This window comes from Lynx rufus, unplaced genomic scaffold (genome assembly GCF_022079265.1).
Source record: "Lynx rufus isolate CCGP_SWC_20201006 ecotype Redwood Valley unplaced genomic scaffold, mLynRuf1.p SCAF_8, whole genome shotgun sequence".
NCBI lineage: Eukaryota > Metazoa > Chordata > Mammalia > Carnivora > Felidae > Lynx > Lynx rufus.
The window spans coordinates 48599367-48611152 of NW_025814896.1; the positions used below are offsets into that span (position 1 = coordinate 48599367).

The following is an 11786-nucleotide window of genomic DNA, read 5'->3' on the forward strand; positions in this document are numbered from 1 at the left end:
CACCATGGATTTCCTTTGGAAAATTATAGTTACATAATTTATTGTTATGTTTTTCCTTAAGCAGATCAATTTGGTTTTCTATTGGGAAAAATGAAGACATTCATTGAGTCTCTTCTGAAAAGCATTCTTTGAAATACGTTTACTGAAATATTCAAACATATTTCAGATCTGGCTTACTAATGAACTCCATCAGCTACTAGCAAACCTAATATTCCAAATCCGTGATATGTAATGCTGACTAAACCATATGCAATTGTGAAATGCCATGTGTATGCTACTAAAATATACTTGATTACAGCGTCATGAGAAAGCCTTTGCTAGGACCACCCTCCTAAACCATTTCTGGATTCCTGACACTATGAAATGATTTGTTGTTTGGAACTGCTATGTTTTGGTCTATTTTTATGTGTACACAGGAATAGATGACATATCCAGATTTTGATTATGCAAAAGTGGGATACTTCTATAACAGACAATCTAAACTGTGGGGATGTATCTGGAACTGGGAAATAAGAGTACACTTTCAGAATTTGCAGAGACCAATGGTGGAAGGCTAACCTGCCTTACTGGTACTAGAGTTTTAGACTTTGAGGAGCTCCCAGGAAAAGAAAAAAATAAAATAAGAAAATATATTGGAAACTAAAGGGAGGAAATTCTTATCCTGCAGGGGCAGAAAGTTGACCAAAAATAAAGCCTTCACTGATGTGGAAAGTCAAAGACATATCTAATGAACTGATGATTTAGCTGAAGATATTTCTAGCCAGAGAGTTAAAGGTGTCATCTGAAATTTTCTTGCTGTTTATTACATGCATGATGAAAGACATAATGTGCAGGATTAAAAAATGAAATAAACAAATGAAAATATTAGGTGTTTCCTGGTTTCGAAGATTTGCAGCATCCAAATATGGGAAATGATGCTAAAATGAAGCCATGTCTTCATAGCAGAGATCAAACCCAGGACACTATCAGGAAAGCATGATCAAGTATGAGACTAAGGAGATGACTGTGAAATTATTAAAACCTCAGGAAGACTATAGCTGTTTCCTCATGGTATTACTCAGTCACACAAAAGGCCCAGTACATGTTTAGTGGTGTGGGCATCTCACAGACATTCTTAATCAACCAAAACATCTCTAAAAAGTTGAGGATATTGTCTGTCAGCAGCAGCCTAAATTAGATAATGGCTTCTTTTTAACATATTTTTGGTGTCACTTTTGTCTAACATTTGAAAAGAACCCCAATAAGAGTCATAAAATTTAAAAGAATTCTTTCAGGTGAAGCACTGTCTGCAGGGACTGAATGAGATGGAGACTGTACCATACACAGTAGTCTGTTTGTCCCCACAAATTCCACCAGTATGAAGTAAGCTGAGAAAAACACTCAACTGCAAATTGATGCTACTTTTGAGGGAAAAAGGACAAAGGACTCAGAGTTTGGACCAAAGATCCAAAAGGCAGAGTCAGCAGCCATGTAGAATGACATCTGGGCAGGAGTAGAATTGAGTACTAAGAAATGAGCTTCCAGTATTATTTCAGCTAGATTTCAGATCTATTACCCAGTGGTTTCTGTGTCCCTCCCATTTCACTCATTTTTTTTAATAGACCATATGTTTGATGTTATAAACTTTACCATTTATTTTATATTTTATTTTTTAAATATGAAATTTATTGTCATATTGGTTTCCATACAACACCCAGTGCTCATCCCAAAAGGTGTCCTCCTCAATGCCCATCACCCACCCTCCCCTCCCTCCCACCCCCCCATCAACCCTCAGTGTATTCTCAGTTTTTAAGAGTCTCTTATGCTTTGGATCCCTCCCTAACTTTTTTTTCCCTCCCCCTCCCTCATGGTCTTCTGTTAAGTTTCTCAGGATCCACATAAGAGTGAAAACATACGGTATCTGTCTTTCTCTGTATGACTTATTTCACTTAGCATAACACTCTCCAGTTCCATCCACGTTGCTACAAAAGGCCAGATTTCATTCTTTCTCATTGCCAAGTAGTATTCCATTGTGTATATAAACCACAATTTCTTTATCTATTCATCAGTTGGTGGACATTTAGGCTCTTTCCATAATTTGGCTATTGTTGAAAGTGCTGCTATAAACATTGGGGTACAAGTGCCCCTATGCATCAGCACTCCTGTATCCCTTGGGTAAATTCCTAGCAGTGCTATTGCTGGGTCATAGCGTAAATATATTTTTAATTTTTTGAGGAACCTCCACACTGTTTTCCAGAGTGGTTGCACCAGTTTGCATTCCCACCAACAGTGCAAGAGGGTTCCTATTTCTCCACATCCTCTCTAACATCTATAGTCTCCTGATTTGTTCATTTTAGCCACTCTGGCATGAGGTGGTATCTGAGTGTGGTTTTGGTTTGTATTTCCCTGATAATGAGTGATGTTGAGCATCTTTTCATGTGCCTGTTGGCCATCTGGATGTCTTCTTTAGAGAAGTGTGTATTCATTTTTTCTGCCCATTTCTTCACTGGATTATTTGTTTTTCAGATGTGCAACAAGACAGCATGGTATTGGCACAAACAGACACATAGACCAATGGAATAGAATAGAGACTCCATAATTGGACCCACAAAAATATGACCAACTAATCTTTGACAAAGCAGGAAAGAATATCCAATGGAAAATAAAGACAGTCTCTTTAACAAATGGTTCTGGGAGAACTGGACAGCAACATGCAGAAGAATGAAACTAGACCACTTTCTTACACCATTCACAAAAATAAACTCAAAATTGATAAAGGGCCTGAATGTGGTACAGGAAACCATCAAAACCCTAGAGAAGAAAGCAGGAAAAAACCTTTCTGACCTCAGCCGAAGCAATTTCTTACTTGACACATCTCCAAAGGCAAGGGAATTAAAAGCAAAAATGAACTATTGGGACCTCATGAAGATAAAACTTCTGCACTGCAAAGGAAACAATTAACAAAACTAAAAGGCAACTGACTGAATGGGAAAAGATATTTGCAAATGACATATCAGACAAAGGGCTAGTATCCATTTCACTCATTTTGAATGGAGGTGTTGATGGTTGTTACCCCATGGTATGATGCAGGTGTGTGAACACAAAACTCACCTCTTCTGTTCACAGGTTGAGAGAAACTATACATGAGGGGTCTCATTCTCAACCTGGATCTGTTTTAAAGGACAAATAGGTAGATGTAAGCTGATGGGATAGTGTCAGTCTTATGAGAGTACTAGAAAGGCATGAGTTATTTTACATGCCTTAATGATGTGTATCAACCAACATGTCACAGAGGTCAGGCTATGGTATGGATATCATGGTCCCCAGTTAATATATACTTCTTAGTATTTATATCTATCCCTGAGCAGTTTCCTCCCACATTGTCCTAGAGTTGGGAGGGAAGACGTGATGGCATGGACTTCTGAGATTAAGTGGTGAGAGACACTAAGGTGGTGAGGTAGACTCACTTCTATGCCTGCTGAAGAAATCCATCTCACTGTTGGGCACGTGAGCAGGTGACCTTCTCAAGCTCATCAGGGTTGCCATGGTGGGTATCACTCCCTGAGGGAAAGGATTAGAATGCCCTAAAGCAGTACATTGCAGAAGAACAAACTAGGGCTAGTACATAGTTCATTGGAACCATGTGGTCATTCTGTCATAATTAAGGGATAGTGACTAGTTTGGAATTGATTGACTATAAGTTCAGGTATTTACTCAGTAACACTCAAAAGCTGTGTGACATGGTTTCCACCTGGGTGGTTGAGCCACTGCACTTGGGCATTACATGGGTATAGGGTAGCATCTGTCCCTTGGTAACAGTGGCTACCATTTCCCTATCCTCAAGGTTACATGGACACATTCTGCATTTCACTGGTATGATCATTTGTCTGCTGTCTTTGTTGCCTCCATAGCCAGGAAGATGTTCTTGCACATATAGAAGTCCTTAGGATATATACTCAGCAAACTCTGAATGGTAACCAGCAATGTCTGTCCTTACTGAACACTGAAATGACTCTAATGAGAAATGTTATCCTCCAAAGTAGGATGGCCTTGGATATTATTACTGCCTCCAAGGATGGAACCTATGTCATCATGCAAACAGGATGTTGTATATTCATAACTGATGAATCTGCTAATGTATCATCTTTATTAAATCACATGAAGATACAAGTTAATGGCCTGAGAGATCCAATCCCAATTTCAAGGGACCTAATAAATAAATTATTTGGGTCCTGGTGCTCTTGGTAGAAAAAAAATTCATTGATTTTGGAAATTATTGTCTTAAATGTGTTTTGCCTTGCATGTGCCTCTATTTTTGCTATGGCATCTGCCTCTAATGCAGCCAGAGATCCACCAAAAGAATCATCTCTAGGCTAATGAAACCCCTTGCTAACATCTGTGTCCACTGCAGAAGAAAGGACTATGAGATTGTAAGAGAGGGTCATGAGGGGTGGAGTGTTGGAGAATGTCATAAAAAAGACAGGACCACCAATTGATCCATGACCTGAACTTGAGCACTCAGAAGACTCAGCACACCTACACCTGTCCTTGGATATGTGTTCCTCTTGCTTTTCTTGATCCCAGAGGCAGCTCTAAGGACACAGTCTTGAGACAGTGATGTGGAGTTGGTTTTACTCTTTCTAATGTAACCAAGCTGATTCTGACCTTGATTGATCTTGATTCTAATTGGTATTTCCACAATCAGTTACATATACATACTTAAACTTTTAGTCTTTGTCTCCTGTAGGTGCCTGAACAAAAAGGTAGGCATAAATCAATATTTATTTTGTCTCTAGGGTATTTTACCAGTGAAAATCACAACAGGAGTGTGATAGGCTCAGCACACATGGTTGAACTTTATTTCCTGGCAGAGCCCTGTTCAGGGTGGCCCTAGGCTATGGGTTCTATCTGAACTCTTCCTTCTGCCCATTCCTGTTCTGAATTCTTTTCAAACACAGCAGTCAAGTCTCCAGAATGAGCAGCTTATGTCCCCTCCTTTTCCCTGTGTGATTACCATAGCTGAAGGGCTGGTTTCCCAGCCTGTCTCTGATTCAATCATCCTAAGAAATGATAGCATGCTCCCCTCACAATCCCACCATGGCCCTGTCAGCTTTCAGCTCTTCCTCTGCCTTCTAGAGCCATTGGGACCAGGAGCTCTTTTTAAAGGAATTACTCAAACCATTCTTCTGTGTATATATCCAAGATAATGAATAAGCCAAAATTAGCTGATGTTAGTGTTTATTGATTAAGATAGAGCAGAACACTTGCACTATATCTGGTGCATTTGGAAAGCAATGAAAAGAAAGGAGGTAGAGTCACTAAGCTGTCCAAAAATGCCCCAGAACCCTTTATTTGTCTCCTGGTGCTGGCACACTAAGGGGACTTTCACCTCGGCAGGGTCAAAAGCTTAGCAGCTCTACAAGGAGGATGATAGTGTGAAGGGGCCTGTCACGGGGTCCTCTATGCGTCGTGGCAGCGGGACTTCACCAGGGATTTCTCGCTCAGCCAGGGGACAGTGTATATCTGGAAGGAGCAGAGCTTTTTCTGTGAAAAGGAAAAGAAATGGACAGTTATGGTTACAGTCCAAAAGGAAAATGCCCAGCCTGGTGAAGTCAGAAGAGCAGATGGAGAATGGTGGAGGTTGGACATTCAGCTCCCACCCTACAAAACCCCATAACACTATGCAGGGCTCTGCATTACCTCCTGGTCACCATGCCCATGGCTTCAAATCCAGGAGGTTGGATCCTGCCCCCACCCCCACCCGCAGGTTGCTACATGGTCAATGTACCCCCACAGCCCTTTTAGGAGAAGCCTGTGGAAGGCCCCAGAGCCCCTGATAGACAGGGCACTGCCCCCAAATTCCCTGACTTCCAGTGGGCCACACTAGGACAGGTGCAGAGGGAGGGATCCAGGGACTGTGACCAAGACTAAAACACACACACACACACACACACACACAGGCGCAGGAAGTAGGAAGTAGGCGAAGGAAGTAGGGTGTGGGGGCTGGCAGACAAAAGAAGTGCAAATTTCATGCGAAGACAAGATCCCCAAGAACCAGCCAGGCCTAGGGCAGCATCAGAGGGTTTCTGCCCCTCACAGGCCTTGAATTTCCAGTCTTTTCAGGCAGCTGAGGCAGAGATTAAAGGCCTCTTTCTCCCCAGCAAACACCCCACAGCTGCTTCCTCTGTCCCACCAGCAACCGCCCCCAAAGCACATGAAGCTCCACTTTTCCAGGCAAAGTTCCCCATATAAATTCGAATTAGTAGCATGCAAACACATGTACCCTTCCCCTACCCACACACTGACACCTGCACACCCCTAGCCCGAGCACTCACACGTGATGCACCCCACAGACACAGGCTCACTCCCACCCCTCCTCCCTGCTTGGCTGCCCCTGGCCCCCATCAGGCACATACCCTCAGCAAGTCTGGCTGCTCATAGAAGGGACAGCTCTCTTTGTTGGGCTCAGACTTGGTGCATTTGGTTCGGCCTATCTCCACATCCAGAAAATAGTTTATTCCAGCCACAACCTGTACGTGGGGAGAGCAGGGTTTTCTCACAACACCTGATAATTTGACATACACAGTTACCCTCCTGCTATCGGGCCCTCACACCAGCATTTATGCTGCCAAAACAGGTACCTCAGAAACTCACAGCCACCTCCTGAGGGCTGGCCCAGTGGCTATACACAACCAACTTTGTAACTGATTCACAGAGAAGTTCCACAAGGTCTCAGGCTGACAGAGGGCAAGAAGCAGTAAGATGGAAGGTGGAAGCCAGGGACCAAAATTCTGTTAACTGGGTTTGGAGAGGGAGGCTCAGTCTGGGGAGCCAGCAGGGCTTGGGTTAATAAACCTCTCCCTCGCCAGGAACCAGGGCAGGGACTAAGCCCACAGTAAGGGCTCTTGTGCTGCAACAGATTCTGGATCAGGTTCAGGAAGACGGTCATGTAATGGATACATGTAAGCTAAATTCCAGTTACATGGGTCAACCCCATAGATATTTACATTTCCTCAATGCAGCTCGGTTTATTTATTCCCTCAGTTCACACTAGGAAATGAGACACCTCTCTCCCTTTGTCTCTATGCCTCTGTCTCTCTCTCTCTGTTTCTCTCTCTCTCACACACACACATGCACATACATTTTAAGCTAATAAAAGGCTGGCCCTGCCGTCGTATGTTTTAACTTTTATTTATGATGGGGATATTTCTAAAGTGTGTCACACACCTGCCTGTCTTTTACATTTGAGGTTGCAGGAGAGAACGAATCCTGTCCTCATACAGGGCATCCCACAGACATGCAGATCAGAACTTGGAGAAGCATGGGATGAGGGCCTGGAACCAGGCTTCACACACTACCTCATGGAGTCACAGGTACATCCTGGGATCCCTCTGGTGTCAGTTCTCTACACGGACCCATGAGCTGTGATGCCAAGATAGTGTCACACTTAAGAGGAGCAGACTGGCAGGGAACCAGTGAACAGGGAGCACATGCCCCATCCAAAGGACACAGTGCCAGCCAAATGCTGCAGGAGAAGAAATGGTCTATTCTGGGCCCACCTTCTGAAGTTTCAAGAGAAGGAGGATGAGCCCTAAATGCTGGATTTCATTGCTGTGAGGTTCTATTCTACTCTCAAATAGGCCCCAGGTCAGCTGGCCCAAATCCTCACCCTCCTTAGAGTCTGCAAAGTCCAGTGGCCCTTCCTGAGACTCCCTCCCACCCCCTTATGGACTCTGATGACTATGCTCTTTAACCAGATCTCCAGGACAGGCTAGAAGAGACAGGGTAGTCGTGGTTCTTTCTACCCCAGTCATGACACCTCTACCTCTGGATGTTGGTGATGATGAGGCAATATTTGGGTGGGGAATGAGATGTCATATCCAAGAGGCTGCTGCCATGGATGTGACCTGTCAAAGGAATCAACACTTTGGGCCTTTCCTCCAGGATCTGAGGACAGGTTTGGATTTTTACGCCGGTTCCTCTGCTCAGGGATACATTGGGTACCACAGGCTAGCTCATCACCCTATCTGTCTTTGCTGACAACATGGGTGCTCAGGGAACAAAGGGCCCTGCCTAATGGAGGATGATTGGTGTGGGCCCTAAACTCCATTGCACAATGAGGACATAGAACGTAGGTTAGTTTAGAGGAACCTGGTGAGGGGAGGCAGGGAGGACAAACCACTTCTTCATGACCTGAATCTCATCTCAGGGAAACATCAGACCAATCCAAACTGAGCCCCAGTAGGAAAAACAATGGGCCAGACCCTTCAAAAATGTCAAAATCATAGATGGAGGGGCTGCTCCAGAGTAAAGGAAGCTGCAGGACAGAGGCTGCTGCACGTGACCTGGCAATCCTGGGTATAAGGGATATCAGTGTGACAATCAGTGACATATGGATGAGGTCTGTGGATTGGAGGATTGTATCAGTGTTGATTCTGATTTCCAAAACTGTGTTGTGGTCATGTGAGAAAATGCCCTTGCTTCTAGGAAGTGTACACTGAGGTGTTAATTCAAAATGTTCAGAAAAACAAATGCATATATCCCACATACAACATTTGATAATCTAGGTAGGAATATAAAGGGATTTTATGAACTATTGTTGCAATTGCTCTGCAAGTCTTAAACTGTGCTCCAATAAAAAGTTAAAGGAAAAAGTGCTTAAAAAGTCATTCAGTGGCAGAGTCAGGAGGGCAGCCAAGTGTGGGGCCTGATTTTCCTCTGCTTGTGATCATTTAATTGACAGCTCACACTGAAGTGAGGCTGGGGCACAGATGTAAGGGGACTCGACAGGGGTCCTGACCCTCACACTTCTGTTCTCTGGCCAGGTTGGCACTTGAAATCACCAAAGAAGGCCATTGCTGTGACCTGGTCTGCAGCCTGGGTCCCAGGCACTCTGGTGTCCTTGTAGGGGAAGGGCTGTGGTGAACACAAAAGACTGGACACAGCCTGCTGAGAAGCACTGGAGTGTCCTCTGTCCCAGTACTCCTGCTAGGGTGTCAGAGAGCAACCCCTCCAGCCAGACACAGGGACAGACAGGGGACATGATGGCCATGCTGTGAGGCCACACCCCTCTGCTCGGGGCCCAGTCCCCACAGCTCTACCAGGGGCACTTGGGTGGTGGAGGGGACTCACCTGCTTCTGGGCACTCTTCACCTGCAGTACACGGCTGTGGTTCTCATCGTTGCTTGCCTTGTTGTACTCGCTAAGGGCAAATTTTAGTGCCTCCTGCACATCCTTGTCATTGACATCTGCATCCCATGGGGCTCCGACTTTGGAGTTTCTCTGGGAGTTCACAGCCAGGGCCAGGGCCAGAGCAGCCAGCAGGAGCAGGGGACTGTGCAGGCGCTGGGCCATAGTGTGCTGAGAGGCGGAGGAAGCTCAGAAGGGAGAGATCTAGAGCCAGTGATCACCACCTCTCTGGTCACCCTGCTTTTATTCCCCCATCCCCACCCTGGGGCTGCCCACCCCTCCCAGGCTCCTCCTCTTCCACTCCCTTCCACTTCACCTTCAATCTGTCCCTGTCAGGACCTGTTGTCTGTCCTCTCTTATTTTTTTTATTCCCTAGCCAACCTGTTATTAAATTGTTTTTTTTTTTATTATTATTTTGTTCTCTACTGCTAGACTTTTAGGCTGTTACCATTTTGTGTGTATTTGTGTGTTCTTCCTTTTGTTTCAGTGGAGGTTTGTTGTTGTCATTGTTTGTTTTTGTAATAAGTAATCCTGTGATACACATTATTGTAGGAAATACATTTCTTTGGGGATATGTTGGATTATTTTCTTCCTAGAATTGGCATTACTCCTTCAGGCTACAAAGATATTTGGATACAGGTGGTAAAAAAAGAAAGAAATGCCTTACTCCAAACCAATAAATGGACTCTTAACTATGGAGAACAAACTGACAGTTACCAGAGGGGAGGTGGTGGGGGGATGAGGTAAATAGGTGATGGGGATTAAGGAATGCACTTGTGATGTACACTGGGTGATGTATGGAAATGTTGAATCATATTGTACACCTGAAACTGATATTATACTGTATGTTAACCACATTGAATTTAGATAAAAAGTTAAAAAAAAAAAAAAAGATGTCCCTGACTCAATCAGGTTCAAACAGTGAAGAGAATGTTCTTGGTTCACAGCAGCATTTTGTGCTTCATTTTGTTTGCAAATATCTATAAGTGCAGGTGTCCTCAGTGATGTGATGCTGGGCCTGAGACCCTGGGTGGTGTCCCCTGATAGTCGTTTCTTCTTATATACTATAGTCTTGTACCTGAATCACACCATGGCAGATCCACTTTGCACTTAGTTATCCTCCATGAAAAATGGTATCCGTTCCTGAGCTGTGCTATTCATCATTCACTGATTTAATAGGTACTCACAGAACACTTGATGTCAGATACTGACTTTAGGAAGAAGGTAAAAGCTCAGTTCCTGCCCTCCAGAAGTCCTGGGTCTGATGAGAGGAAAGACATAAACAGGTACTTCAACATGACAAACTGACTCAGATTGCAGGAAGATAAGAGTCCAAGGCTCCAGATTCTGCCTGGCCTGTCTCTCCAGGGTTCTCTTCAAGTGGATTTGAAAGGGCAGTATGATCTTGATTCTTTCCTTAATTCCAAGACACGGGGAGAATTGTTTATCTCTCCTGGTCTAGATATGAAGAAATTCCAGTCTGGGCTCATCCCCAAGAACCTCGTCCAGGCCTCTCCTAAGGGGTTCACCCAGGATCAGGCCTCGTACCTCTTTTCTAGGTGTGTTCCTTCCCTCAGAGTCTTGTCCAGTCTGGTTACTTTAATACCAGCTCTGCACCCACAGTGCCACCAGATAGCTCCAGCTCAAAACTGCCACCTTAAGTCCTGTGATGTTCTGATTTATAACATGATGTGTATTTGGTTTTAGTCCTTGATTCTGGCACAGAGGTCCTAAAACCCTGGAGATTTCCTAAGTGATGACAGCACAAAAGTGTCTCCTGTGATGTTAATTAAGTGACTTTTGGACCCACAGCAAAGGAGTCCAGAGAATTGTGATTGGAGAGTTGGAAATTTCAGTCCCACCCACCCAGACCTCCAGGGAGGGGAGGAGTTGGGAACTGAATCAGTCTCCAATGACCAAAGATTTAATCAATCATGACTATGTAATGAAGTCTCCATAAAATCCCCAAATCTCAGAATTGGGTCCTAAGAGCTTCTGGGTTGATGATTGGAGATTAGTCTACTTGCAGAGGCCATGGATACTCAGGGACCTTTCTCCACACCTTCCATGTACATCTCTTCCTTCTGGTTGTTCTGAGTTATACCCTTTTATAATAAGTCATTTAATGATAATGTTTCTTGAGTTTTATGCATCACTTTGGAAAATTAATCAAACCAAGGGGTGGGTCATTGGAAATTCCAATTTCTATCAGGGTAGTCAGAAGCACATGTGATAGCCTGGACATGTGACTGGCATCTGATGTATGTGTGTGTGTGTGGGGGGGTGATGTCTTTTAGGATTGAGTCCTTAACCTATTGGGTGTGATGCTATTGCCAGGTAGATTGTGTCAAAATTGAGTTAAATTATAGGACACCCAGCTGGCATTGGAGCATGGCTTGGTGTTGTGGGATAAATACTTACACATCTAAATTGGATGATTAGAATCTTATTAATTGGTGCCAGGATACTACCTCTGAATCCAGCTGATGGTCTTGCTACTTACTTGGGTGACCCAATACACCCTAAGCTACCCATGCCCCAAAGTGCACTATGGATTTATCTTTCCCTCCATTGCTCAAGTGTTCTGTTCTTTAATAAGGGTTGTTACTTGGTCAGCC

General features: G+C 44.1%; 1 protein-coding gene across 1 annotated transcript; it reads right to left on the minus strand.

Moving 5' to 3' along the window:
- Nucleotides 1–5439: 5439 nt before the first annotated feature.
- Nucleotides 5440–9333, minus strand: LOC124503248 (cystatin-C-like). Its single transcript, XM_047068141.1, has 3 exons — nt 9112–9333; nt 6396–6509; nt 5440–5523 (listed from the first exon to the last, which is right to left on the minus strand). Exons 1-3 carry the CDS (start codon nt 9331–9333, stop codon nt 5440–5442), a joined length of 420 nt encoding a protein of 139 aa, XP_046924097.1.
- Between the last annotated feature and the right edge of the window lie 2453 nt (nt 9334–11786).